This window comes from Colletotrichum destructivum, chromosome 7 (assembly GCF_034447905.1).
Source record: "Colletotrichum destructivum chromosome 7, complete sequence".
NCBI lineage: Eukaryota > Fungi > Ascomycota > Sordariomycetes > Glomerellales > Glomerellaceae > Colletotrichum > Colletotrichum destructivum.
In genome coordinates this window covers 181,246-207,659 of record NC_085902.1, presented here as the reverse complement: position 1 = coordinate 207,659, position 26,414 = coordinate 181,246, and the positions used below count along the sequence as shown (strand labels likewise).

The following is a 26,414-nucleotide window of genomic DNA, read 5'->3' as shown; positions in this document are numbered from 1 at the left end:
AGTCTTGGATCCAAAAACAACTTGGCCACATTATATTCGATCATGAGGAGTGTTTTAGCGGTCTTCATGTCAGAGAGCTTGTAAAATGCAGCCGATTCGAATCTCCCTCAACTTGGTTCTCTTTCTGCCACTTGTGGCTTCGGTCAACGTTTTCGTCTCCGAGAATACCCAACGTCGCTGAATGCTGCGAGTGGGATCATGTGCCAAGGCAGAGTGCGGCACCGAATTGGGACCCAAGTGCGCAACGCAACCATTACAAACGCCGTCCCTTATGGCCCGCATCACGCGACGAAGTACCTATCTGACCACACTGACATCGATGTTCGCGCCCAGATGCGTCTTTCTCTACAGGCATTTACGGCGTCCCCAAACACCGGTCACAGACTGCTATGGCTCACCGCCAAGGCTGGCCATGCTCCTGTCATTGAGGCGCTTCTGGATGCCGGTGCCGGTCCGTTTGAGGTCAACGAACTGGGCAACCCGTCGAGCCGGACCCTCAATGCGGCCAGCATTCTAGGCGACGTCCGAATCGTGGAACTCCTTGTCGAGGCTGGAGTAGACCCGAACATGTTCCTGGTCGGTGGGAAAGATGTGCAGCCGGACTGGTACACATACCCAGAGCCCGAGGCATGTCAGCATGGCTACTGCCAACCAAGCCCCAGTGAAAACACCTACCAATACGAAAGATAACAACCCCGATCACCATTGCCGCTGAGAACAATCGCACGGCACTGGTTGAGTGGCTTCTTGAAACGGGCCAGATATATCTTTCCAAACGAGGATACTACCGCAAGTTGGAGGATTCTCTGTTGGAAATGGCCGCAGGTGTTGGCCACTTGCCGACATTCAAGGTGCTCATGCGGCACTGCGACATGAAGAACGGAACAGACAATGACCAGCCTCACTTCGGAGTCTCATCCTTACTGTATAGAGCGGGAGGCACGGGTAATTTTGGTTTCATATATTACGTTCTCCAGCAAATTGGTTTCCTAGTAGACCATGTGGATTCACTGACAGAGAGACACAAGGAAATGGTTGTGGATGTTTTGGCTGGTGCAATTGAAAGCTCCAGAACAACAGCGGCTGTCATTCAACAATTCCTCGACTATCTTCGAACACCAGGACAGACAACAATCCCGAAGCTGGCGACATTGGAGAGATTTTTTCCAGATATGGGTTTCATTTGGCAATCCAGACTACATGGTCCAACATACTGTTTTCGGTCTTGTGGTGTTTGCCTCCCTGCTATTGATCCAGCTCCGTTGTTCAGCATCTCAGGCCATTTCCAGCAAATTCGATGCCATTGTGGTAATATGTGTCGTACTGGGAGGGTCTATTTCGTGACGTCGAGAATTTACTGTGTCCAGAGACCCACGCGGCCATGCCACTTAGGTGCACTTGCCGGTGCTGGCGGTGTCGGATGCCCAAACGCAGGCACCTCCGGCACCAGTCTGGTAGTTACAGCAGTCGGAGGTTGAAATGCATTCCTCTGTCAGACATCCCAAAAGATCAGTATGGTTCTATTCTTCTCCTGCAAAGACTGGGAAAGGCCGAGGAACTTACGGCCAGCACCGAAACAGCCGGTGTTCTGTCTCTCAGCGATGTTGGGGGCAGCAAAGGCCGTGGCGGCCAAGGCAAGGACTACGGTGAAGAACTGCATCTTGATGAGATTTGCGTGTAGTCGTTTTCTTGGGGACTGTTAGGAAGTTTTGGATGAAGTTTGAAGAAACCATCTATTGGCGAGGAGAGTTACTCTCGAAGTTCTTATACTTGTTGGCAGTCGAGACAAGTGGCTACTCTACAACAGTCCTCCACCATAGATACAGGAAAATATGTCACGAAGAGAATAGTGTCATGGAATATCTGGATGATCAGCTGATGGCGGAGTACGGGCCAGAACCTCTACCGGCTTCAGCTGATGACGATTGAGATAAGACCACAATGGGTCTACATGCAGATATCTGCAACGGCACATCTCAAAATGGCCTGCTGATCCGGTTTTGGTTAATGAAAGTCCACTACTACTACGAGGTAACAGGGCTGCCAGTCTTCGGGTAATTATATACCCTCGCCGATTACAAGTCCCGCGCCAATAGCACAATTTGTACGATTAATAATCTCAAAATGGTTTGCAAATACAGGGTCACTGCCTAGTAACAGCATGTGTCATGTCGGCTGTGAGATATATACGACGGGGCCGACCTGGCCCTGAGTGGTGGGAGGAGGGGCATCCACGTAACCTGAGGGGAAAGGGGGTCATCCCCATGAGGGTTCCCCCTTCAGTACGAATACTACCAGGAAGAAAAGGTGTATCTTTCTACACTAACGTATGAAGCTTTCGGCAGGCAGTCTTCTTTATCTAAAGTACTTCGGCAGGCATCAAATATACTCTAAAAACTCCCCGTAGCGCGCCCTGGTCATCAATTGCCGACACAGCTACGTCAGAGTGAGCGAGCGTAAGCAATCTAGAAGGTCATCTTTCAACTTAAACATGATGTAGATTCTCTAGCCAATAGTGCTTCTCTATCTTGGGTTTACATTATCGTTAGAAGCTCTGTAAACGACTGTTATCAATGGAGCCTGTAACCCGACCTAGGTACGTAGCCAAAGCGGTCTCTCTTGAGGTCGCACAAATACACAATATGTAAAGAAAACAGAAGGAAGCCTTTAGCCTGACGGTTAGTCAAAGCACTCACTTACGCGTCACCCTATCAATGGGTCACTCCACAGATGGACCGCCTGAAAAGTCCCTAACCAAAACCATCGGGGCAGGAGGGGAAGTATACAGATACCGGAAGTCGACCGGCTTGGCCGGCCGTTCACTAATCAAGTGGGGATCGCCTCATCCCGGGCGGTGGGCTGATGATCTGGGTTGAGGCCTTGGGCAGGATTCTTGGCCACTGCATACTTGGTCCGTCCACCCTGACTCCATTGGTGTTACTCTCACAGGGTCACTTGATCGATTCGAACGAGTAGGGCAGTGCTGGTGTTATTATTCACCGGTTGTGATGAGTATCTAGTCTAGGAGGTTCGAAGCAAGGGGGAGCTTTCTGACGGCGGCCGTGATTTGCAAGACCAAATATCCACAAGATCTGATTGGTACATTCTGTCGCCCACTCCACTTTCCTCCCAGAATCTAGCTGGGCATCCAACAACAGGTACTCTGTAGAGCCCTCGGAAAAGCGAGAAGCGTTGGAGTGACTTTAGGCCAATACGTAGGGGGAACGTTTCGTGATCACTCCCTCAAGATTTAGCTCCGATGACAATCCATTGGCGATGGGAACACGGTCCAGGTCTGGTCTAAGGCCTCGCAAAGCCACCTCCTGGCGAGCTCGCCGCTCTAGCCAACCCTTCAAACCTATTTTTAACGATCCATCGATACCTTTCTCTTGGAGAAAAGGCGCTATCGAATACTTCTTTTAGTCGCCGGTTTCAACCCTTCTATGGCCCCATGCATCAATCCTTCGACGATTTTAAGTGGGTGGTGTCATGCAGGATCGGTGACTAGACGAAGCGGCGGTTTGGGGGCAGTTGGGGGTTTGCATATCACGGGGGCGGAAACCAAAACATCACTGTGTCATTTTCATCTTATTTTATTAAAATCGAATCCAGGGGCCTTGAATCGCTGCAGAATCAGCCCATCCGAAATTCTATGAAATAGTCTGGCCGCTCTCTTTCTCATCATTCGGGTATAAAACCCTTGCTGTTCGACTCGTCTTCAAACCTACGCTACGCAGCTAGAACTTTAGCAACCATGAATATTCATACCACAGCCGGGGCAATAATATTGTTATTCTCAGCGATGGCCCGGAACGCGCTTGGACGAGCGGTTCCCTCGAACGACGTCAAAGAAGCCAACTACTACCCGTCTGTTTGCGCAGGTTAGACACAGTTCTCTGTTTTTCGTTCAGTTTATTTCAACTGACAATGTTGTGTGTTGGCTCAGGGTTTCGTGCTCCAGTGGGTAGCAGACCTTGTCATCAGTCGGACCCTACAATTTCTCGTGAAAAATGATATCGCTTCCAAACAAGAAACACAGTGTTAGGATTTTACTACGTTGCTGGGTTTTGACACAGAGTTGTTCGGTCGCTTTCTCCTCGGCACAGAATTCGATGAGAATTGAGTTATTTGTGAAATTCTCTTCCCTGTCTTGCGCGGGTTGGCGTATAGAGATTTCGTCATGAGCTATGTGTTCATTTAGTGTGGCTGGCTGTTTAGACACATCAAACGGACTGTTAACTCTGCAACGCACGTCGCATTTCAGTCACCGATCTCATGCGGACTTTTCATTTCAAAGACATACATCAAAATCGAGTACATAGCGTCCAATTTGACGTTGTTAGAAAGACTCAGTTTATGGTGCCACGCAAGTATTTGTGGCAGCAATCCGGAACCCGATTCATAGTCCTTCCGGTTGTTAGAACTTCCTTCGATGATGTGATTGATATACCAACACATGGTTTGGAACCATTGACACAGTTGACTTCAAGCCCAATTTGCGTTTCCTGGTCCATGGAAAATTTAGATGACAAATTAGAGAGTACACATTTGTCAGTTCGGGGTTTTCATTCCCGGGGCAAAAGCGGATGCAGCTGATACACTTGAATAAAATACCGAGGCCATTTGGTCTTCGATGCATCGTCGTTAGAGACTACTGATCGTTGCCCCATACCCTATCTCGAATAGGATTCGCTGATGCCCGCACAGAAGTTCAAAGTGCCTCTTCCACGTGGTTCCAAATAAGTCGGTAACTTTTAGGCGTCTTCGACTGCCGCGCGGGAAGCGGTTTTATTCAGTACGTAGATCTTTGCCGGTTATTACACGCCAAGACGGAGCCTGACTCTGCGTGCTTAGCCTCGTCAAACATGGTGTCTGATCCATGCTGAGTTCTTCCCAGTCTTCCATTTGTCTGAACTTTTCTTTGAGACTTTCATATGTTCTAATGTGTGTTTCATGGTGTGGCTGAATGAGGTCCGCAAATCGCCCTTGAGGTCATATAATCCGTTGTCGTAGATCATCAGCAATCCAAGCGAGACACAAAGGGCCACTTCCTGCTGGAACAATGGTGCAAATGAATGTCACCCTGTCCCGAGCATTTTTTTGGTTTCTTCCTCGTTCGTTTTGGATTGTAAAAATACAAGTCGGTCGCCTGACTTCTGGTACGAGTTTCCTGTCACAAGACCCAGGCCGTAGCCAGCCAGAGAACAGGGGAGTCGTCTTGGCTATTTCCAACAGCCATCTTTGGCTTGCTGTTCTTCGTTCTTGGCTTTCTCTATACGGATCAATCCCCGCCGCACGGAGAAGCCCGCAGCCACACCGCGACGATCTCGGCTTCGTGAGCTGGTTGCCTCACTAGGCCAAAGCCAAGTTCACATACTTGATGTATGCTCTTGGCAACATTCTATTGGTGGGACTAACATGTCGACCCCATGCTCGGAGAACTCACTTAAATGTCCTTGGACCGGATAATAGATAGATGATCCTTGGTGATGGTACCCTCAGTTTTTGCAATTCCCAAGGCTCGTACAAGGAACCTGTAACGTTTCGAGAACCACGCGACCAGTTCCCTATTTTCCCACGACTGAGATAGAATTGCAGGCGACTGTTAGTTTTTGATCCTTCGTTCTTGGCTTCAAAGTTCCATGCGCACGAATCAGCAACGCTGTTCATCCTCTTTACAGGATACTTCCGGCATATATATATATAAATGAATGAGCTACGGTCCATAGAGCAGGTATTCGCTGGCCACAAATTCCCTTGCATATCTAGCACTTCATCGAGGAACCATCAAGTCCAAAAATATGTTTGCGAACGTCGGAGCCCTCACGATCACCATCCTCGCGGCTCTCCCCACGGGCTTAGCCTGCTTGGGTTATACCGGAGGACTGCCAAAGGCTACTTCCAACAAGGCGATCTCTGCCCCAATCTACGTCAAGTCCGGTGAAGTCTTTGATGGCGGCTGGGCCAAGTACGATAGGAATCCCACCTCTTGCAGAAGCCAGCAAGAAGGAGGTACGAAATGCTCTTGTTACTTCACATGGCTGGGGATTTATTTCTAATAACTCCACCAAGGTGAGGCTGATACCGCTTTCGTCCTCGAGAAAGGAGCTACTCTGCGGAATGTCATTATTGGCAAGACTGCCGGTGAGGGCGTATATTGCCTGGGAGGCGGTTGCAACATTGAGTTCGTCTGGTTCGAGGACGTTTGTGAGGACGCCATCTCCATCGTAGGTTCTCTCTTTCTACCAACCTTCTATAACATGCTGATTGCAATACAGAAAGAGGACAAGGCCGGTGACGTGACCTGGATTGTTGGCGGCGGTGCCTACCATGCCTCCGACAAAATCATCCAACACAACGGCTGCGGCCGCGTCAACGTAGGTTGACGACAACCACACTCACATCTGCGTTATATATTAACTGTCAATACCAGATCATCAACTTCTACGCCGAAGACTATGGAAAGGTTTACCGTTCATGCGGAACTGTGAGTTCACTCAAAGATTTCCATCCATGAGACGCGCTAATTATCTTCAGTGTGGAAAATGCGCTCGTGAGGTGTACATCGAGGGTGTCACCGCTCGTAAGGGAGGCGAGGTGGCTGGAATAACCAAGTCCAACGGGGACAAGGCCACGCTCGTCAATGTTTGTACCGATGCCAAAACCCCTTGCCAGAACTACAGTGGTCCCGGCGTTAAGGATGGCGCTTGTTAGTTTGTATTTCCAATGCAGGAAGCGCTTGCTGGATCATAGTCATGCTACCCAGTTCATAGTTCGGAAGTAGAATTTTTGCAGTTAGTTTCGGTATGGGGGTGAACTCACAGATGAGAAAGGGCTCGCTGGCTAGCAGAGTTTCTTCAATTGTAACCGGCCTATCATTTTTCAGATAATCTTTCAGAGTATCTTGTGGTGATTATAGCCGCCATCTTCTCTCATAAGGGGTTCCAGTTAAAGCGACCCACATGTCTAATAATTACAAGCGACAACAACACTATCACCAACTTCCTCAAGTTGGACTTCGTATCATTAGATATTTACAAATACGTCATCGTCGAAAAGAACGACCTCGTTGCAACGCCTTGACTGATGTTTACCAGACTCTCGACACCAAAACGTCTAAACGTAACTTCCTCTAGGCACGGGGCATATTGCCCACCAGACGACGCTTTTAAGCGCAAGTAAATCCCTCGCCGTTTGTGGCGTTTCCAACGCCATCATAAGTCTGTTTGAGTGGGTAGGGACACAGAGTGCGGTTCAGAACGGGCGAGGTGCCGACACTGACAGCGCTCAGCGTCTCCGGCGCAGTACCGTTCTCGACCCACGCGCGCATGGCGTCGAAGGTTCCCGTGGGGAATACGCCGTTCCCGCCAAAGCAGTGGCCGAGGCCGGGGCTGAGGAACACGCGGTAGAAGTCGTGGACGTCGGCGTCACGGGCGGTCACGGCGTCGTAGTAGTGCGTCGTCGATGCCGGGGTGATGATACTGTCCGCCTGCCTCTGTGTTAGAACGATAACTTGACGCGGGCGGTATGGCTCCTAATCCACTTACAAGGCCGTGATAGCCCACAATCTTGCCGCCGCGAGCGCGAAAGGCGGAAAGGTCTGGGTCATTGGTGTCGATGACACTGCTGTACTCGTTGACGGAAGCGTGGAACAAGGTCTCAAAATCTTTGCGCGTGAGCTTGGAGATGTCGATGGTGTCGTCCTTGAGAACAAACTTGGTTACCCAGTCAGTCAAGAGGACCAAAGGAGAGGCATGACAGATGCCGTCGTCGGTGCAGGTCGTCAGGGCAACGGTGCCGCCGGAAGATGTATCGGTAGAGGATAGAACGGTACCCTTGGGGAACCCAAACCACGTGGAAGTGTTATCGGCCTTCTTCGGTCCATCCCAAAGTTGCTGTGTGAGGTGGGCAGCCCCAGCGGAAATGGTCATGTCCTTGCCCGTCTCGGTGCAGTTGATGCTGGTACCAACGAGGGTCAGGGGGTCGAAATCGCAAGAGTCGGGGTCGGCAATGAGGCCATCGACAAGACCATCGTTGGCATCGCAAGATTTTATGGCAGCTTCGTTGATGGCTTGCATCTCACAGGCTCGCGGGAAAATTCCCTCCGTGTTCATGATTACGTTGGCCCAGAGATCTCCCACAAAGAGCTGACTCCAGTTGATGGCCGGAGCAGACGCAGCAATACCGTCAAAGGCTTCTGGGTATCGTTGCGCGAGCATCATGCCCTGGCGGCCGCCCTGGGAGCAGCCATTGAAGTAAGAGTGCACAGGCGGGCCGCCGTAGAAACTGTTGATGAGGTTCTTGCCGATGAGAGAGAGGTCGTTGAGAGTGGTAGCGGCGAGGTTCTGGAGCAAGTAACGGTTGGGGTTCCCCGGGCTAAGGAGCCCCCAGGTTGCAGACTCGGCAGTTCCAAGACCGGCGTCGGTCGAGAGAGAAGCGTAACCCTCACCCATGGCTGCAGTCATGCCTGCCAGCGTGACGAAGTTGAGCCCAGCTTGCCAGCCGTTGCCACCAATGGCCTGCATGCGACCATTCCAGCCTTCGGAAGGGAGAAACATCTGCACGTTTACAGTGTCGTTCTGACCAGGGTGGGTGTATGAGATGGAGACGTTGCAGAAGTTGGCTCCTTGGACGTCTACGCCTGCGTGATTCATGTACAGCCCCGTGCCAACATTTCGGCTGAAGTTGCTGACTTGGGTAGCCTCCAAAGAGAGGATCTCGGTGCCGAAAACGGTTGGCAGTGGAATAGTCGAAGAGGAACAAGCCAAGACCGCCGTCGAGTTGAAGGCCATTGTGAAGGGTAAAGAGAGTGTAAGGTACCGGGAACGGATGTAGCGCGGAAGCGACAGTAGGTGTTAAGAGATATTCGCAAGGACCGTTAGAGTAGGATGAGCTTTGGTTGACATGAAGCAGCTTGGGGGCTGTCGGACAGTTTATCTTATACTTGCTCACGTTTCTCAAGTTAAGAACATCAACCCACATCTTGAACTAATTGAAGCGTGATGTGATATTCGCTTGGATTCCCTGCATAGGTGGGGGAGGCACAATGAATGGGGCATCGGACCCGGCCGGGTTCTAGCATCAATACGGCGTACTTTGTACGGGTGCTGTCAACTCTATCCGAGCGCTCGGGTCGGCCGTTCCCAGTTACGCGGGTTAATCGGGTTGGTTGGCTTGACCGAAGAGGGACAACACACATTTCCGCGAGGCCACCCGAAGACAAGCTGCGTGAATGACGTATTAACCAACCTTGGGCAATGTTCAACCCACAAAAATCTATCCCGTGCAAGCTGGGTAGATGATATTTGAAGAAATCAGTCATACATCAAAGGGATGTAACAAGTTGTGGTAGTGACCTCAACAGCAACACATGGATAGCATGCATTCCTTGATAGCAGGCGGGTCATCCACATCAGATCCGCGATTAGAAAATTCAAGGTCACTCACTGTTGACAATTTCCAAACACTCGTCAGCTGAATAGTAGTAATTAGACATTATTAAGGAGGGCTAGAGAACGTTGCTCCACGCTATGCAAGAAATCGAGCCACCAAGAAAGAAGTGCAATCTCCTTGTGAAAAACCACCAATTTTGTTTTTATCGGAGTCCACTGTCAAACGGCGTGGCGTTCGCGCCGTTCAACTTCTTGTACTCGTCCCAGGCCCGGCACACCTCCCGGACGTCGTCGGGGATTTTGGCCTTGGCGACGGTCTTGGGCTTGACGAGGAAGTTGATGTACAGCCCGACGCTAGCGTGCCAGGCGGTGTGGCAGTGGAAGCTCCAGACGCCCGGGTTTTTGGCCTCGAACTGCACGACGAGGTGGCCGTAGCGGCGGAGGAGCTCCGTGTCGGCGCGGGCCGGGTTCTTTGGGTACTCGATCGTGCCTGTGCCGTTGTAGTAGTCGCTAGACTCGCTCAGGATCTGGAAGTCGCCGCCGTGGATGTGCATGGGGTGTATTGAGAAGTGATTGTTGATGATGACGCGGACGTGACGGACGTCGTCGGGGATCGTTGCCATGATGTGATGGGGGTCTTTGAGGTACTCGGCGTTGCCGTCGACCGCCTCGATGTACAGAGGGCGGCTCCAGTCGGCCAAGAAGGTCACGCCGTTCATCAGCCATTGATGGTTGCCGCTGGCGTTCACTCCCCATGTGATGTCGTAGAGAAGAGTCATGTCAGGCTTGGGGACACTCTTCTTGTAGATTGGCTTCTTCTTGAGAAGGTCGGGCTATGGAAGTGGAGAGAGAATCGGAGTCAGTCTCGAAATCCTTTAGGAGGTGGGCTAGAGTTGACACTTACATCGCCACAGCTAACCGTGCTGTTGAGTATGGGCAGAGCGGCAACGGTCTTGATCTCTGGTACGACGGAGACGGGCGTCTCGTCGTAGTAAATTGTGCCGAGTGTCTGGTTGGCGTTGGTAGCCGAACACTGAATTCTGGTGCGCATGTAATACGACTGCGTGGGGTCTCCGGTGCCCTTGACAAGGACCTCGGCTCTCATTCCGACACCGAGAATGACATATTCCACCTCATAAGGCTCAACGGGGACAAAGTCCACCATGGTGACAATGATCTTGTGGCCGTCGATGGAAAAGATCTGCATGGCTTCGACACTGGTGTTGATCAGACGGAGCTTGTGAACCTTGCCAGACTTGAACCTGAGGGATGCGCGCTCGGCGTCGGGAGTGCAAGTCTTGTCCGCGGGCGCCAAGGAGCAGTTGAAGTTGTTCATCCCGTTGATTAGGTGGTTGTTCGACTTCGGGGCGTAGACATTGGGATCGGTGCTGGTCGATATGGCATCCTGGGCGACCTTCTCGTAAGGGTAGTGGTAGTAGTCGGAAAGCGTGACGGGCCCGAGGTCGAAGTCGTACTTGACATGAGACGGGCCGTAGATGATCAGGGGGCCCCAGAGCCCTCCGCCATACTGCAGTGCGTGATGGCCATGGTACCACGTCGACCCGTACGTGCTGGCCCTCCACCGGTAAGTGAAGCTACCGCCGGGTACAATGGGGCACTGAGTGATGCCGCTGACTCCGTCCATGAGGCCAGTGCCTTGCTGATGAATCCTGCATGCAACGTTAGCATTGAAGGGATCGGAGGCAGCTGCATGCATTTTCTCGTGGCCAAGAACTCACCCATGCCAGTGCATTGCCGTGCCTTCTTCCGGGCCGGTGATGTTGTTGTGGATAGTGACCTCGACCATGTCACCCCAGTTGGCCTCCAAAAGGGGTCCGGGAAACTGCCCATTGACAGTGAGAAGTTCCTGTTCTGTAGATTTTGTGGGCGGTCAGCCATGGGTTCTCGTGGTGTACCGTGTATGTAAGTGGCATAACGCTTGATAGGTCGGTCGTGTAGGCCGGCAGAATCAGAATCAGCGGCGGATGCAACATACCAAATCCATCCGGTGCCAGCACTGCCCTCTGAATCGTCCATTCGTATTTCCGAGTAACACCAGTCTTGGGCACGTCATCAGGGTCGGACTCGCATGTCCGTTTGCCCCACGGGGGAGTCGACTTCTTGCCGTCGGACCTGTATCCCAGATAGGGAGGGAAGCACGTTTGTGTCGGCTCAGCCTTGGAGACAACCGTTGGGGCTTCAGGATTGGCATATACGGTCTGCGAAAGACCCAAAAAGAGGCCGCACAGCCTTAGTTCATGTTAGTGCTGACGAAGACCAAGTTCTGGTCGAAGATCATACCTGAGGGCTGCTGCTACAGACGGCTTCATGATGCTGTGTTCCACAATTTGTTAAGAAATGAGAAAGGGAACTTGGTAGATAGACTGAACCAGTTGATCCTGAAAATATCTGATCCAAAGTCGACGTCGGTGCCCAACTTATAGCTCAACGGCTCGCACTAGAACATTCATACTCCCCCTTCATGCTCATTTTCCCACATGTTTTCTCAAGGGAATTCACCGAACAGCCCAGACGGCTGGCGACATTCAACATCCCTGCGAAAACGGTTAGTTCATGGCAGGGCAACGCCAAACAGAAGGCGAGGGAGGGAAAAAAAAAAAAAAAAAAAAAAAAGGTAGAGCATCGGAATCCCGGTGGTCGCACGGTGTTTCCGAGGTGGCACGTTGGTGGTGGCTAACCCGCTCGGCCGGGCTGAACGGTTGAACGACTCAGGGCTTACACGGGGCTTGAAGCTGAAATGCCAGCCTTCGAAAATGTTGCCGCACGCGGTCAACGCCACAATGCCTGGCACCGCATGGTTGCTATGCACCACCACTTCGACCGCTAGGGCTGCCGGCATGGATGTCTTGGAAGTGTTCTCCAGGCTAGCAAGCTTAGAGGCTTGCAGGTTTGCGGATCCCGCAGGTCGGTCTGCAGATCCCGAGTCAGGGCGGGTTGCTGCCGAGAATCCATTGTCCGCAGGATGGATAGCTGTCCAAGCCAATATCTGCCGATTTGCTTGGCTGTTGGACCTGGACCCTGACCCTGTTGTAAGCTGGCGTTGATCTTGTTTCTCTGGCTTCATTGCAAAGCAGATTTGAGACATTCCCATTATCGAATCCTAATTTATGAGTTCTGGACCTGTTCAGACGGTGTTGTGTCACTCGAGCAAAGTGTGGCATGCTTGGCCATTTAGAGGAGGGCGTCGGAATGAGCTATTCTGGCTATGCCAGGTTTGGTTAGTCGAGTGACAGACTCCCCAGTCAGTACCATTAGACGGGGATGGGCGCTTTTCCCATAAAGAATTAAAGATGGAAGCTAACTTGTTGGTTCCCGTTCTGACTACTCTAGCCTCAGCCTTCGAGTGCTGGGTTGGTTGCTTGCGTCCCTCGAACGATTCTCGAATGGGCTTCTTCGATGCGCTATCTAACGAACCGGTCTGAACTTTGCCACTCAGCTGGGTTCGTGTGCTGTGCTGCAAACAGATCGTCCTTCTGGTCGTGAGAAAGGGTCCAGGCCGTAAAGCCCGCCATGCATGCTCAAAGCAGCAGTCTCCCAAGCTATTCAGCCCAACAACATGACAGGCATGACAGAAAGCCACGATGGACATTTAGCGCGCGCCCCTCCACTCGGTTGTGTCCGCCAGCATCTAGGGGTTTTGCCGCTCCCCCGTGGAGGAAAGAATGTGCCAATCTCCGCTTTTCTGCATGTCATTCGTGTCAGTGCAGTGGAATGGGTTTGAAGCTCTAGGGTAGGGAGGGCTGTATGCTTCAACGGGAGGCAACGAGAGAAACTCTCCGAACGGCGCAGATCGTCTCCCTTTCCCAACGGCATCACATGTAGGTTTGCCTTCATCATGAGCTGGTGCCTGTTTTTCAGTAGACTGCCACAGCTTCGAAACATCATGACAGCTATGTATCCATTCTATGCTGGCTGTTATTATAGGTTCCATAGCTATACGAACAAGCAACCCGTCGCCCGAAAGAATCCATCACACCAGACACGTGCAGTACGCGACAAGTGAGAGAAAAGAATGAAACGCCGCTCAAATGCTTTAACCCACGCGCCCATGTGCCAACAAATACTACTCGTAAGTCTCAAACATCGGGCAGGTTCTGGTCTAGATCCGCCAGAATTCCTTCTGGCCGACCTGCTTCATCTTTGCCAACGCTACAAGCAGACCGCCCAACAGCATGGACGCGCCGGCAAATATTTGCGCGTAAGCGTAGTTATCTCCGCCGACCTCGACGAGACGCCCGCCAACGGGGGGCCCCGTCAAGCAGGCGAAGCTGACGACGGTGAAGACCATGCCGATCCTCACGCCGAGCTTGGACATGTCGGACGTCACCTCGCCCATGGAGGCCGTGAACAACGTCTGCACCGCGTTTGCCGTGAAGGCATAGGCGACAACCCAGACGTAGAGACCCGCCGTCGAAGTCACGGCGATCCAGGCGAAGAGGTTGAGGCTGCAGAAGAGCAGGGAGATGACGAGCGTCCTCAGGGGCTTGATGCTCTTGTCGGCGAAGAACGGCGGGATCAGTCGTCCGGGGATCCCCACGGCCGACATGACGATGAGAACCGTCAGGGCACCGTCTGAATCGAGCTTGAGCTTGTCACGGGCAAAGTTGGGGACCTGGGAAAAAGGAGGAGTCAGTCAGTCAGTCAGCCAGCCAGCCTAGCGGTTCGGGTTGATTCGTTCACAAATAAAAAAAAAAACTCTTGTTGTGCGAGCACATACGTAATAGTAAGCAAAGTAGACGCCCAGGAGGGCGAAGAACATGCCGACGGTGAAAAGGAGGTACGGTAACTCCTTGAAGGCCGCCAGCTCCAGCAGGGGCCCTCCCTTGCGCGTGGCCTCCTTGGGCCGAGCAATGAGGAAGATGATGATGCTGTCGGCGAGGATCAGGAATCCCATGACACGGAGCGTCCACTCGTGGCCCGTGTTCTCCTTGAGCATCTGGCGCGCGATGAGGCTAAAGATGACGGCGCCGATGGGGGCACCGCAGGAACTGATGCCGAGCGCCAACCCCCGCTTCTTGGTGAAGTACTGCGAGACCAACCAGACGAGGGCCGTGAAGTGCATGCCGTTGCCGATGCCCGTGGCGATGCCCTGCGAGAGGAGGAACTGCCAGTACTGGCTGGAGAACGAGGCTCCGAAGACGCCCCCGATCTGGAAAACGAAGCCCGTGATCAGGGTGATCCTGAAGTACCCGGCGTCGATGAGCCTGCCGCTGATGGTTCCGAGGAGGAAGAGGAGGAAGATCTGCATGGAGCCGATGTAGGAGATGGCCTGGGCGCTCACGCTCTCCGGTAGGAGATTGCGATAGTACGTCTGGAAAGCCCCAAAGGCCGTGATGAAGCCGAAACCGTCTAACACGAGGAGGAAGGCCGCAAGGACCTGCATCCAACCCTGGAAACCGCCGTCCGGCCCGTCGGCGATAGGGGGCACGAGCTCGGCCTTTTCTTCGTCGGTCTGCACCGATCGTTGCCGGCCTTCGGAGAGACTTTGACTCTGAGGGCGCGGGTGGCCATCACCGTTGCTCGACATGATGGTTTGGTTGTGGCTGCCACCGTCGTTGACGGGATCCCCGGCCAGCACCGGCTGATGGTGAGCGTCGTCGTATCCTACGCTCTGGACAATGGGGGCGGGTGCAATGATTTTCTCCATCACCGCGGAGATACGCAAACTGACGCGTCAAGAGTGAATCAGTTGAGGGAGTGTTTGAGAATGTAAGAGCTCCAACAGTGGGATGAGTATCGGAAGTTGAACAATAGGGGTTGCAGCATTGGCAGTGTTGGAAAATGAGATATCAGAGGGGTGGGCATCACGACGACAAAAGACAAAGTCGATATCGCAAGATTCAGAGCACTCGTCCCCTCCTCACCATTGAATCCCTTTACGACTAGTCAAAAATTGTTATCGAGGGGTAAAAAAAGGAAGTTTCCGGGAACGGAATACGGCTGAGTTCTCTAGACAGCGCCTTTGCTTACAATGCCGGTGGTACAAGTTCAGCCTTCGTGCTCAGGACACACGACAGAAAGGAAGCCGGAATACAACGAGACTTCCCCCCCTTTCCCCCTCCTCACAACGACAGCCATGAATGAAGCATTTCTCTGGCTTCTCAAGCTAGACTCAGCCGGATCCATTTTCAACTTTGTACGACCAAAGGGCACGACGCTAAATCTGGAGCGTAAATCCGTTGGCTGGTCTGCTTCCGTACTAGCTGAAGTAAGTTGCCGCCGGCTAGGTCAAGCCACGCTCAGCCTGACAAGACGGTTAGGGATAGGTCGTGTTATCGACGCGTGTTCCCCAATCCATTCTCACGCCTACTGCCCCAATCTGATCTCGGCATTGGAGGGGGGGGCGCATGCGCTTCCGGGACGACCAGGGGAAGGGGAGAAAACGACTTGTAAGTCATACCCATCATGCCAGTATGGGCATGTATGCCAGGTGTTCACCGGGTTGCTGACACGAGGTAAGACAAAGCTTTTGCCTCTAGCGCGGTACATGCCAACGCGATGTGTCTGCTCCGGAGTTCACCTAAGCTTTTTGATCAGAGACAGGGAATAGAACGCGTCCCCTAGGGCTGCGTTACAAGTGCATGCAGACAAGATACACACGCTCAATCCATGTAAGCAACGATGCATGCTCACGTCCTGGGCCCCCCAAGCGGCAAGCCCTGGCGTGTGTAGGCTCAGCCTTGACGCCACGGCTCACAGCGATTCAAGCCTGGAATCCGACGATGGGAAAGTTTCCGGGCAGTCGTCTGAATGCGTCCGGAAGACCGCGGGTCGAATGTTCACGTACTCGGTCTTGTCGATGAGAGGCATCTTGGTTAACTTTGAGGGCCTTTTTTCAAGTATAAGAAGAATCCCCAAAGACGCCCCCTGGCTTACACTAACAAACATCAACATCAGCCATCAAACAACTCAGCTCACACTTTCTACTTGGTCCTGCTCATACCAGGAGCATATCTTTCACATCTTACATCTTTTCATTTTCTTTAGACTTGTGTTGAGCCCTGTTCAATCTCCCTCTCTGTCTCTCTCCTTCTCTCTCTCCGTCTTTTCTTTCTTCCACCCATCCATCACAATGGCCATCTCTGCAGCAGCCCCTGCCCCCGTGTCCTCGACGGGCGCCAAGCGGCAGCTCCCGGGGGCGCCCGTGGGCCGGCCGGTGCTCCAGCTCCGCGCCCCGACCTACAGGCGTCCGAGTCTCGGATCCGAGTTGAAGAGCCCCCTGAGCGCCATCTCGCCTCTCAACGCCTCGGTCCTGCGGAGTCCTCTCAGCCCTCTGAGGCAGATGCGCGTCGACTTCTCCGACCTCGAAATCGGCTCGCCCATTGACCCGGTCGAGTTGACTACCTCCGACCAGGTCATCGTGAGCCCCGCCAGTGCGGCCAAGAGCCCCTTCAGCGCCTTCAAGAGCCCTCTCCGGAACGTGAGCATCGATGCCATCGTGGATGGTGAGTTGCTGCTGTCTCTGAAATCCTTAGATTCTTTTCAACTGACATGCTGTGGATGTAGACCAACCCACCATCACAGAGACCCTCCCCACGCCTCCCATTGAGCAGTCAACGGAGCAGATCGCCCACAAGATCCTGGACGTCCTCCAGGCCTTTGGACGACACATCGTCCCCGAGGGCCAGGAGAACCACGAGTGGCTCGGACGCAAGATGTTCCACGGCCGCGTCGAGGAGTACGTCAAGAAGGGCGAGTCGGTCAAGATGATCATCCCGGCCTTCCCCTGGAAGAGCATCAACCGTACCGACAAGGTGACGGGCGTTCTGCCTGACCTCGGCGAGGATCTCGCCCTCGCCCGGCTGAACGATCTGTGCGTGGAGATCGGCAAGGTCTACACCCACGGCGCCGAGGTGCACATTGCCACCGACGGTCTCGTCTTCAATGGTTAGTCTTTGCTCCACCATCACAGCACAGCACAGCACAGCGCAGCACAACTCCTCCTCTCCTTCGTCCTTTATCCTGGTAGCTGTCACTGACACAAACTCTTTTTTCTCGGACAGACGTCGTCGGCATCTCTGACGACGAGACGTGGGAGTACGGCGCGACGCTCATGGACATGGCGGCCCAGAAGGGCTACGACGGTATCAAGCTCCTCCGGGTCATGGACTTCCTCGGCCTCACCAAGGAGGACGAGCCTCTGACCAAGGAGAAGTACATGGAGCTCGTGGACGAGAGCCGCAAGACGCTCGAGGCGCAGTTCGGCGACCCGGACAAGGACGTCCGCGCGCTGATGGAGACGGACAACGACACGCTCATGACGTACCGCGGCTTCATCCGGTTCCTCGAGACGGACCTGCGCAACAGCCCCGTGGCGGCGCACGCGACGTCGGGCCACAAGTACCGCAAGGTCGTCAAGGAGGTGGCCATGAAGATGATGATGCGCGCCGAGTCCTTCACCAAGATCATCCTCGCGACCTGCCCGGACCACGTCCGCCTGTCGATCCACCCGTCGAGCGGCGCCGTCAAGCTGTCGATGCCGCTGCTCGTCGAGAAGCACAACCCGGACGGCTTCCCGCGCACCCCGTGGCACAGCTCCATCGCCGTCTCGCTCGACGGCGGCTACCGCTCGCTGCACGCCAAGGACGTCCGCGATACCCACGACCTCGTCATGCGCGGCGGCCGCCCCTGGTGCTTCCGCGAGAAGTCGGAGCTCTTCGACCTCGGCGATGACGTCGAGATCGAGCACCTCTACCCGACGGGCATCGAGGTCCGCCCCCGCGAGGACCGGGGCGAGGACGTCAAGCTCGACGAGGCGGCGCGCGAGAAGCTCGTGAGGCTCGCCCGCCTGCAGCCCGTCCGGGTCGTCGGCTTCGAGAACGCGCCCGAGTTCGTCGTCGAGGGACAGGAGTGAACAAGCTCGCCCTGAGGAGCACTCGGCAACTTTGCATTTCAGGGGGGGGGGGTATCTCAGGACCATCATGGGATTCATGGTAGTTGGAGCATTGGCGATTTTAACAATTAGCATTGGGAGAGGAGGAGACGCAAAATAATTGAAACTCTGCTAGACTCAGAGGGGTGAAGAGCTGTGAGCGTCACTCACTCGGAGGTTACACGGTGTTCAAGGGGAGTGAGTTGATTTTCCCGGTGTGCCGAGCACTTCAAGTGCAGCATAATACATGGTTGGTTGTATCTCATCTTTTCGAGGAAGATAGAGGCAGTAGTAATCAAAAGGGAGAAGATAATAACCTTTCCCCAATTCTTCAAGAAACTTCTAACTCATCGCCGGCCTTGGACCCGTGACCGTCGTGCCCATCGTGGTCCACAACTCTGTTGAGTTGTCTCCGGTAGGGTCTCCCCCTACTTCCCCCCATTGTCATATAAGAACGAAACAATCGCAATGGCAGACTTGTAATTGCCTACCAAAACCGGCAAAGAAGTTCATCCCCTAATTACTCTGACTATTCGAAATTGTCAATCATGGAGGGACTTTCCAACCTAGTCGTCTTCTGCATCGCCTTGTTGCCCGCGCTCTTCTGCTACCTCGGGCTGAGCGCGTGCATGGTAGCCTGGGCCGACGAGGCACTCGACATCGAGGACACGATTCACCAATACTGAATCAAGGGAGAAGGGCCTGGAGCCTATACTGGAGATCCTGTAGATTCCGCGCTCTCTTTGCGGCGAAAAGGACCTCTGGTATCGAACCAAGCATACGCTCTCCGGGAACTCAAGCTCCGGTAACAACATCTACCCACCAGAGTCGATTTCCAAGCTGGTCTCACAGCCCTACACATGACCACGGATACTTCTTCTCGGCCGCCCTCTCGTATCGATTCACGAAAGACCTTATACAATACGGACAGAGCCAAGACGCACGAACTCGAGGCGTTCTTGACCCCCCGGCTCTTCGGGCTGCATGACCTAGCGTGCAACTCGTTTCCTTTCGTCACAGACCAACATACTACGGAGCCTGCTTCATCTTTACGAGAATGCAAGTCTTCCATCTCATTCTTCGGTCGAAGGCCAATCCGCCCCACAGGGCCCCCTCGGACGATTCGCTTCATGGGCCTCGTCCGCCATCGTGCCGACAATCGTTTCGGCTGCCGGGATCCTGTGTTGCCCTCTCCGTCAAAGTCGCCATGGCCGCCCCTATCGGCTTCGACTTCAATCTGTTCAACTGACTTGCTCTGATGGTCATTTGTCTCCACGAGGGAGACCTAGAGGATTGACAGACTCGCGATTCAGTCAGCCGGGGAGGAAGCCCTTTTAGGCGACAGGGGATTGCCGGAAAGCGCATTCTCGGACCCCGAATTTACTAAGTGACAATCGTCGGATAGGTACACTGGATGGAGTTCGCGATGCACAGCGATGATGAACGGTGCCACCGGCGTATGTAATGGTGATGGTTTGGACGGTTCTAGTCATGGCACGGGCGGATTATTCAAGTCAACAGAGCTATACAACGTTGAGGGACAGGACAATCTCATACGGAAAGGAACCCCGTGATGGGCAGTCAAATTCTATTTTTTGGTATTTCTACGCTTGATTCGCAATCTCTCTCTTTATCCTGGTGATGGTCCCCGGGCCGCCGTAGGTAAGGCCTGTGTACACCATGGCGACGCTCGCGCCCGCGTTCAGAATGTTCAACGCCTGCTCTCCGTTTGTGATGCCGCCGGTCGCGAAGATAACCTTTCTCGGGGTGTCCTTGCCCTCGATGAGGTCGTGGACCTTGCCGGACAGGGAGCCGTCGGCCGCGGGGATGGCAGCGGCCTCCTCGGGCGAGCCGGTCTGCAGGGCCTGGGCGTCGAGCTTCTTGCGGTATCTCTTGACCAGCTCGAGCGTCCTGCCGTACATGGCGGGGCCAGAGTATCCGCCCGTCTCCCGTAGGGCCTTCTGCTCCGTCGCCGTGAGCTTGACGCCGTCCGGGACGATACCGGTGCGGCGGTTGGTGGTGTTGCCGACGATGACGCCGTCGACGCCGCTGTTGCAGACGGCCTGGACGATGCCCTCGACCTGGGCATCCTCCTCCTCGTCGGGCGAGACCTTGACCATGACCCTGGGACGGACCTTACGATCGACCTTGGCCGCCTCCTCGACGACGGCGCTCAGCAGCTTCGTGAGGGGCTCGGTGGCCTGCAGGTCGCGGAGGCCGGGGGTGTTGGGGCTGCTGACGTTGACAACGAGGATGTCGGCGTACCTCGCGAGGCGCTGCACGCAGTAGACGTAGTCCCTGGCCACGGCGTTGACGTCCGTCTGGTCCGTCTCCTTGTTCTTGGCGATCTGCACGGCGAGCAGGCGGCCGGGCAGCAGACTGCCGGCCGGGACGCCAGCCTCGCCATCCAGGACCTCCTTCTCGGTGGCACCGACCTTGAGTGCGAACTTGCGCACGCGCTCCCTCAGGGTGATGGCCATGCTGTCGGCGCCGCGCGAGTTGAGGCCGTAGCGATTGATCATGCCGTCGAGGCCGGGGACGCGGAAGACGCGGGGACGCGGGTTGCCGTCCTGGGGGCGGGGCGTGCAGCCGCCGACCTCGACGAGGCCAGCGCCGAGGGCGAAGAGGGCGTCGGGGATGTCGGCGTGCTTGTCGAGGCCGGCGCTGATGCCGATGGGGTTGGAGAGCTTCGTGCCGTAGACTTCGGTGACGAGGGCTGGGTGTTGGGCGAGAGATCTGTCGCGCTCGCGGATGTGCAGGCCCAGGTCGTAGAGCGTCTTCATCAGGCTCGTGCCGGCGTGGTGGGCGTCTTCGGCGTCGGCCCAGACGACGCGCATCATCAAGGGCGCCAGGCGGTGGATCGAGGCTCGCGTGTCGGTGACGTAGAGGTAGGAGAGGTAGAGAGAGCCGGCGAGGGCGACGCCATATAGGCCGGTCTTGAAGCCCGAGACGGCCGAGGGGGAGTCGGTCGAAGAGCCGGCGCCGGTCGAGGCATGACGTCGAGGGGCATCTCGAAAGAGTCTCGGGCGGATGATGGTGTTATTGTTGTTTCTGGCGGTGCGAAGGGCGGCTTGCACGCGACCGGACCGCATACCGATGGACGCCATCACTGAGGAGAGTTTGCTGGTCCTGGCCAGCGCTCTCAATGGCTCGGCGTTGGGTGAGGATCGAGGATGGGAGTTTGGGAGGGTTTGGGAAGCTTGTCGAGTGGAATTTGGCACGAAGTTTGAGACCAATGGACAGTGCGGATACAGTGTCCATTGATACGGTACGTACCAGGTCTGTATTTGTCCCGTCATGTCTTTTCCTTTCTTATCTAGTGTTTGGTATATATTGCCTCGCTCCCTCTCCCTCTTTATCTGTCTGTTCTATAGATGTCTTTCTGGCAATAAAATGGTATCAGCTCATGACTTCTCCATGTCTGGATCCCGCCTTGATTTCTTATGTTAAAACCCCCCCAAACGCCGTTCTAATGCAATACAAAAGAAACTCATAACCCCTAGCAAAGAACGTCTAATAGGGTATCTATATCTCTTTCAATTCCCTCCTTCTCTTCTATAACCCCTCGCCCTACGCCTCCATCTTGGCCGATCCATCACGAGCAGCGATGGCCTGCACCGCGTGGGCTCTCTCGTCGACCTCCTCGGCTTCCTCTACGACTTCGGCCTGCCGGTTCAGGAAACTCAGGTACGTCTGCCAACCGACGGCGATGACGCCCGAGAAGACGCTGCGGTACTCCATGGGGATGAAGGAGAAGCTGAAGGCGGTGACGGCGGGCCACAGTTTGCACGAGTTGACGATGCTCACGGGCACGGTGCGGCGGATACGCTCGATGATCTGGTTGAGATTGTCGCCGGCGAGGAAGGCCTGCATGCCGAAGAAGTACGAGTTGAAGATGGGCGTGAAGCACACCTGGTTGACGACGACCTTTGTGGCAAGCGAAAGGAGGCGCGAGGCGTAGTTGAAGTTCTGGGAGAGGAAGATGAACCTGCCAGATGGATATGTTGGTCAGCAAGCAGCTACTGTCACTGTCACTGTCACTGTCATTGCCACGGTCACTGCTGAAAGGGCAAGCGAGTGAGTGACGGACGACGGCGAGACAGCACCACGTACCACTTGTAGCTGGGAATCGACGAGATGGCGCCGATGGTCAGCGAGCGCATCGTCCGCTCCGGGCTGTAGTCGTTGCCGCTCATGTTCTGGGCCGAGAGGTCGGCGCAGAAGTAGATGACGAGCGAGCTGACGAGCTGCGTCGTCAGGGGTCTCTTGCGCTGTGCGCGGGCGTATCCCTCGGCGGCGCGCGTCAAGGGCCCGAGGCGCTGCCACAGCGGGATGGTCGAGACGGTGTTGGGCACGGGAATCGGGTCCTCTGCGCGCTTCGGCTTGGGTGCGTCCGAGTGGGCGCGGCGCTGGTGGTGGCGGTGGTTCTGGGAGAGGCGGCTGCGCAGACCTGGCGTGGTCTGGCGCCGCAACACAACTCGGAACGGCGTCGGCGTCGGCATAGCTCGGTCGGTGATGTGCGCGTGTGTGTGTGTATGTATGTGTGTTCGTGTATTCGTGTGTGTTTGAGGAGGTAGGGAGGTAGGGAGGTAGGGAGGTAGGTAGGTAGGTAGGTAGGTAGGTAGGTAGGTAGGTAGGTAGGTAGGTTATCGAGAGATCATGGTCGGTCGAGGTTTGTCGTCGGCGAGTCTGGTCTGGACATGTTCATGCCTGGGACATGAAAGCACGCACGTCAATGCCGAGATGCAAGTCCGAAGGGCGTCTTGGACACATGCCCACACAAACCTGGCACATCCGTCCGGTCTCCCACGGTAAAGTGCGGCACTTCCGATGGCGGCGGTTGGTTTACCGGGGTCCGGGCCCTGCAGGGCGGGTGGGCGGGTGTGGGTTTAGGTTTTGTTGGCATGCAGATCAGTCAAGCTTGCGTGCTTTTCTTTTCTTGGTTTTTTTCTCTTTTTTTTTTTTTTTTGCGACACTGAGTGACAGGCCGGGTGGGTGACAGAGGCAGGATGACTAACCAAGGATAGAAAGGGTGACTAAGGCAGATGACTATTGTAGGTGACAGGGAGCCAATGCAGGTCAGCTGTCTGTGCCTGGCTGCCACCTGTGCAATTGCCGGCAGCTGGTGTTAGTGAATCATCCAGCTGTCAGCCTGACACCAGCTGCCAGCTTCTTGTCAGCTGCCCTGCTCTCTGCCCTGCCCCCTTCTCATCCATCCCCTGGCCAAGTGACTTGACTTACACCTCACCTCTTCCACTTTCCACTTACACGCCGTGCTACAAAGTCGCGTGTCCCCGTCCCATGACCTGGCCCTGTTCTTTTCCATCAACACTGCCATCCTTGAATCGTAACGGCAAGACCATTACTGAGATTCCCGTCTTTGTCGACTCCTCAAGTCGCTCAACCGTGCAAGGCGGCCACCAAAACTCATCATGGAAGCCTGCTTGCTAGGCTGCGCCCACATTGTGCGAGCCCCATCGGCCGTGACACATTCTGCGCCTCTTGCAGACTTACCTGGTCTTCGGTGAGGTTGAGAGACGAGGAAAGAGAGAAAGAGACATGGAGAGTCTGCCTCGCCAAAAGTCAACTAAGTGAACTGCTTAATGTGTGATTTCTCGTTCAACACATACATCCCCATCTGCTACTCTCTCTCACATTCTCTCTCCGTCTTGTGTTCATCTATTTCCTTGCTTCCACGTCCCGGCCGACATCATCTGCTCCAGGCTAACAAATCATGTGGCTTATCAACACGACAACCCACGAACTGCGCCTGTTCGCCGGCGCCGGCCCCGACGTGCCCCCCTACGCTATCCTCTCTCACACCTGGGGCTCCGACGAGGTCACCTTCCAGGACATCCACAACCTCCCCCTGGCAGCCTCCAAGGCCGGCTTCGCCAAGATCCGGGGATGCTGCGTCCAGGCCCTGCGGCACGACATCGCCTGGGCCTGGGTCGACTCCTGCTGCATCGACAAGACCTCCTCCGCCGAGCTCTCCGAGGCCATCAACTCCATGTACTCGTACTACCTCCACGCCCGCGTCTGCTTCGTCTACCTCGACGACGTCCCGCCTCTCAACCCGGCTTCGCCCTTGTCCTCCCCCATGGACCAGTTCCCCTCCCTCGCCTCCTCACGCTGGTTCACCCGCGGCTGGACCCTCCAGGAGCTCATCGCCCCGCGCCGCTCCATCTTCTACGCCGCCGACTGGTCCCGTCTCGGCACAAAGGGTATGCACAGCTCCGAGCGCCCCTTCATCCGCGCCCTTGCCACCATCTCCGGCATCTTCGAGTCCGTCCTCGCCAAGTCCCGTCACCCGCACGACTACTCCGTCGCCGAGCGCATGTCCTGGGCCGCCGCCCGCCGCACCACGCGCGACGAGGACCTCGCCTACTGCCTCATGGGCCTGTTCGGTGTCAGCATGCCCGTACTCTACGGCGAGGGCCTTGCGAGCGCCTTCAAGAGGCTGCAGCACCACATCATCCGCACCTCGCCCGACGAGTCCATCTTCGCATGGCGCGCCGACCCGTCCCGCCACGTCGTCGACCCCTATCCCGGCGACCTGCGTCGTGGTAGCGCCGCTCGTTCTTCGGGTCTATTGGCCGACTCGCCCGCCGCCTTTGCCCGTTCGCACGACGTCCACCAACGCGCCCTGCACTCGGCCTCCCCCTTCCGCCTGTTCAGCATGACGAACATGGGTCTTTCCATCGTCGCGGACCTAGCACCACCACCACCGCTGCCAAAAACAGGCGGCGGTAGTCCCCGCGGAAGCCCCGCCGCCGCCGCCGCCGTCGCCCACACGAGGACGCCGGAGCCGAGGCCGCTGATCGTCATGCCCATCGGTGCGAGCGACCGTCCGACCGACGCCTCTCCGCGCGCCCGCATCGGGATATACCTGGAGCCCGTGCTTCAGACGTCCTCCTTGATGGGACACGGTCAGATGTTCTACCGCCGCGTCCGATGCGACGAGCTCTGCTTCGCGCCGAGGGGGGAGTTCCCGCGGGGCCAGCAGCTAGACATCTACGTCCTCGAGGACGACCAGTATGCCGAGATGCAGTTTGCCGATCGGTCGAACTCTCCGGGACCGAGGCCAGGAGCCGTCGGGTCGCCATCGATCGAGGCCCGGTTGTTGTCGTTGTCGCCTAGCGCGTCGCCGAGGGCTTCGCCGAGACTGGACATGGATATGTGAGCGAGGCACGCGAGCTTCGGTACGTCGGTGCATGTACAGAAGCTTCCGGATGGCACAGAGCGAGGGAAGGGAGTGGTGAAGAAGGTGGGCAGCCGAGTAGACCGGAAAGATGGAGAGCGAGAGTTCTACTCCAGCGGGCCAGGAAACAGCGAATGGACATCTACATGGAGACAGAGTAAGAGAGAAATAGAGGGAGAAAGAGATTAAGAACGGCATTGATAAGACCACCAGAATATATAGTATAGTCAGCAGAGCACCAGCGGCACATACCGTGGATGCATCGATGGCCCAGTTAGGGGCATGCGCTGGATGGATGTTTTCAACACAGGTGGAGGGGGGGACATCGTGGCGGTTTCCACTTGCAAATCACACTCGCCAGCATGAGCTTGCTTGGGTGTGAATTCTTTTCCATTCAATCGACACACCTTTCGTGCGTCCCTTGCAGCCCCTTCTTCCACTCTCCCAGAACATAAGCCTAGGCTCTCCAGGACAGGGTGAGTTACTCGGGTAATCTCATCCAGTAAACCCAACTCTTTCTGTTGTTGTTTAAACTACATACACATGCGTGGCTTTCTCCTTACAGCCAGCCCCCCATCCCCCCTTTATATCGGACAATGACAGCACTTTCATCATGAAAGCTCTCTCCGTGTTTCTCAAGTGCCAGCCCAAACCCTGGCCGTCCTGTAATTTTCCTCCCCAGATCTATCTATACCTTGCTTAACCTTCCAACATCGGAGCCAGCCATCTGCCCCTGCCGCAAGTCAGGCATCTCATACGCCGGGAGGGGGGGTTCGGAGAGCGTTCGTCGTGCCGTGCTGTACTGCCGACTTCCAAGGGGCCATCTCGTGTGGTCCCTTTAACAATGTGTGTATCGATGAATGATAAAATGATGATAAAAAACCTCAAATGTCTCGCCCTTCTCCCCCCCTTTATTCTCACTACTCCC

The 26,414-nt window shown here is 55.2% G+C and overlaps 10 protein-coding genes across 10 annotated transcripts; 4 read left to right on the top strand and 6 right to left on the bottom strand.

The window, feature by feature from the left end:
• Positions 1-198: 198 nt before the first annotated feature.
• CDEST_10593 (Putative ankyrin repeat-containing domain superfamily) lies at positions 199-690 on the top strand (the record flags this gene model as incomplete). The annotated part of the gene is made up of 2 exons (XM_062926749.1): positions 199-264; positions 352-690. 2 exons carry the CDS (start codon positions 199-201, stop codon positions 688-690), a joined length of 405 nt encoding a protein of 134 aa, XP_062782800.1.
• A 349-nt stretch (positions 691-1,039) lies between these two features.
• Positions 1,040-1,753, bottom strand: CDEST_10592 (uncharacterized protein). The gene is made up of 2 exons (XM_062926748.1): positions 1,564-1,753; positions 1,040-1,489 (listed from the first exon to the last, which is right to left on the bottom strand). The coding sequence occupies exons 1-2, from the start codon at positions 1,658-1,660 to the stop codon at positions 1,389-1,391; spliced, it is 198 nt and encodes a 65-aa protein (XP_062782799.1). The 5' UTR covers positions 1,661-1,753; the 3' UTR covers positions 1,040-1,388.
• Positions 1,754-5,752: 3,999 nt separating this feature from the next.
• Positions 5,753-6,871, top strand: CDEST_10591 (Putative pectate lyase PlyH/PlyE, pectin lyase/virulence factor). Its single transcript, XM_062926747.1, has 5 exons — positions 5,753-6,012; positions 6,073-6,227; positions 6,279-6,377; positions 6,434-6,487; positions 6,538-6,871. The coding sequence occupies exons 1-5, from the start codon at positions 5,802-5,804 to the stop codon at positions 6,712-6,714; spliced, it is 696 nt and encodes a 231-aa protein (XP_062782798.1). The 5' UTR covers positions 5,753-5,801; the 3' UTR covers positions 6,715-6,871.
• Positions 6,872-7,168: 297 nt separating this feature from the next.
• CDEST_10590 (Putative tannase/feruloyl esterase, alpha/Beta hydrolase) lies at positions 7,169-8,792 on the bottom strand (the record flags this gene model as incomplete). Its single annotated transcript, XM_062926746.1, has 2 exons — positions 7,169-7,489; positions 7,548-8,792. 2 exons carry the CDS (start codon positions 8,790-8,792, stop codon positions 7,169-7,171), a joined length of 1,566 nt encoding a protein of 521 aa, XP_062782797.1.
• Positions 8,793-9,595: 803 nt separating this feature from the next.
• On the bottom strand, positions 9,596-12,252 carry CDEST_10589 (Putative multicopper oxidase, second cupredoxin domain, multicopper oxidase, copper-binding protein; the record flags this gene model as incomplete). The annotated part of the gene is made up of 6 exons (XM_062926745.1): positions 9,596-10,225; positions 10,297-11,062; positions 11,132-11,264; positions 11,389-11,642; positions 11,866-11,947; positions 12,057-12,252. The coding sequence occupies 6 exons, from the start codon at positions 12,250-12,252 to the stop codon at positions 9,596-9,598; spliced, it is 2,061 nt and encodes a 686-aa protein (XP_062782796.1).
• A 1,260-nt stretch (positions 12,253-13,512) lies between these two features.
• On the bottom strand, positions 13,513-15,060 carry CDEST_10588 (Putative major facilitator superfamily, MFS transporter superfamily; the record flags this gene model as incomplete). The annotated part of the gene is made up of 2 exons (XM_062926744.1): positions 13,513-14,025; positions 14,131-15,060. The coding sequence occupies 2 exons, from the start codon at positions 15,058-15,060 to the stop codon at positions 13,513-13,515; spliced, it is 1,443 nt and encodes a 480-aa protein (XP_062782795.1).
• A 1,425-nt stretch (positions 15,061-16,485) lies between these two features.
• CDEST_10587 (Putative isocyanide synthase/Spore wall maturation protein DIT1) lies at positions 16,486-18,267 on the top strand (the record flags this gene model as incomplete). Its single annotated transcript, XM_062926743.1, has 3 exons — positions 16,486-16,858; positions 16,920-17,300; positions 17,417-18,267. The coding sequence occupies 3 exons, from the start codon at positions 16,486-16,488 to the stop codon at positions 18,265-18,267; spliced, it is 1,605 nt and encodes a 534-aa protein (XP_062782794.1).
• A 1,622-nt stretch (positions 18,268-19,889) lies between these two features.
• Positions 19,890-21,392, bottom strand: CDEST_10586 (Putative dihydroorotate dehydrogenase, class 2, aldolase-type TIM barrel; the record flags this gene model as incomplete). Its single annotated transcript, XM_062926742.1, has 1 exon — positions 19,890-21,392. One exon carries the CDS (start codon positions 21,390-21,392, stop codon positions 19,890-19,892), a length of 1,503 nt encoding a protein of 500 aa, XP_062782793.1.
• Positions 21,393-21,593: 201 nt separating this feature from the next.
• On the bottom strand, positions 21,594-23,157 carry CDEST_10585 (uncharacterized protein). Its single transcript, XM_062926741.1, has 2 exons — positions 22,399-23,157; positions 21,594-22,273 (listed from the first exon to the last, which is right to left on the bottom strand). The coding sequence occupies exons 1-2, from the start codon at positions 22,785-22,787 to the stop codon at positions 21,856-21,858; spliced, it is 807 nt and encodes a 268-aa protein (XP_062782792.1). The 5' UTR covers positions 22,788-23,157; the 3' UTR covers positions 21,594-21,855.
• Positions 23,158-23,543: 386 nt separating this feature from the next.
• On the top strand, positions 23,544-26,413 carry CDEST_10584 (Putative heterokaryon incompatibility). The gene has a single exon (XM_062926740.1). The coding sequence runs from the start codon at positions 24,020-24,022 to the stop codon at positions 25,466-25,468; it is 1,449 nt and encodes a 482-aa protein (XP_062782791.1). The 5' UTR covers positions 23,544-24,019; the 3' UTR covers positions 25,469-26,413.
• The last annotated feature ends 1 nt before the right edge of the window (position 26,414 follows it).

What these genes read in the sequence shown, in the direction of transcription:
- CDEST_10592 (XM_062926748.1), bottom strand. Translation starts at nt 1,660, where the DNA reads ATGCAGTTCTTCACCGTAGTCCTTGCCTTGGCCGCCACGGCCTTTGCT. An exon ending in CGGCTGTTTCGGTGCTGGCC is followed by an intron (nt 1,490 to 1,563) that starts GTAAGTTCCTCG and finishes GATGTCTGACAG; the next exon opens with AGGAATGCATTTCAACCTCC.
- CDEST_10591 (XM_062926747.1), top strand. Translation starts at nt 5,802, where the DNA reads ATGTTTGCGAACGTCGGAGCCCTCACGATCACCATCCTCGCGGCTCTC. An exon ending in CAGAAGCCAGCAAGAAGGAG is followed by an intron (nt 6,013 to 6,072) that starts GTACGAAATGCT and finishes AACTCCACCAAG; the next exon opens with GTGAGGCTGATACCGCTTTC. An exon ending in ACGGCTGCGGCCGCGTCAAC is followed by an intron (nt 6,378 to 6,433) that starts GTAGGTTGACGA and finishes TGTCAATACCAG; the next exon opens with ATCATCAACTTCTACGCCGA.
- CDEST_10585 (XM_062926741.1), bottom strand. Translation starts at nt 22,787, where the DNA reads ATGCCGACGCCGACGCCGTTCCGAGTTGTGTTGCGGCGCCAGACCACG. An exon ending in TCGATTCCCAGCTACAAGTG is followed by an intron (nt 22,274 to 22,398) that starts GTACGTGGTGCT and finishes TCCATCTGGCAG; the next exon opens with GTTCATCTTCCTCTCCCAGA.
- CDEST_10584 (XM_062926740.1), top strand. Translation starts at nt 24,020, where the DNA reads ATGTGGCTTATCAACACGACAACCCACGAACTGCGCCTGTTCGCCGGC.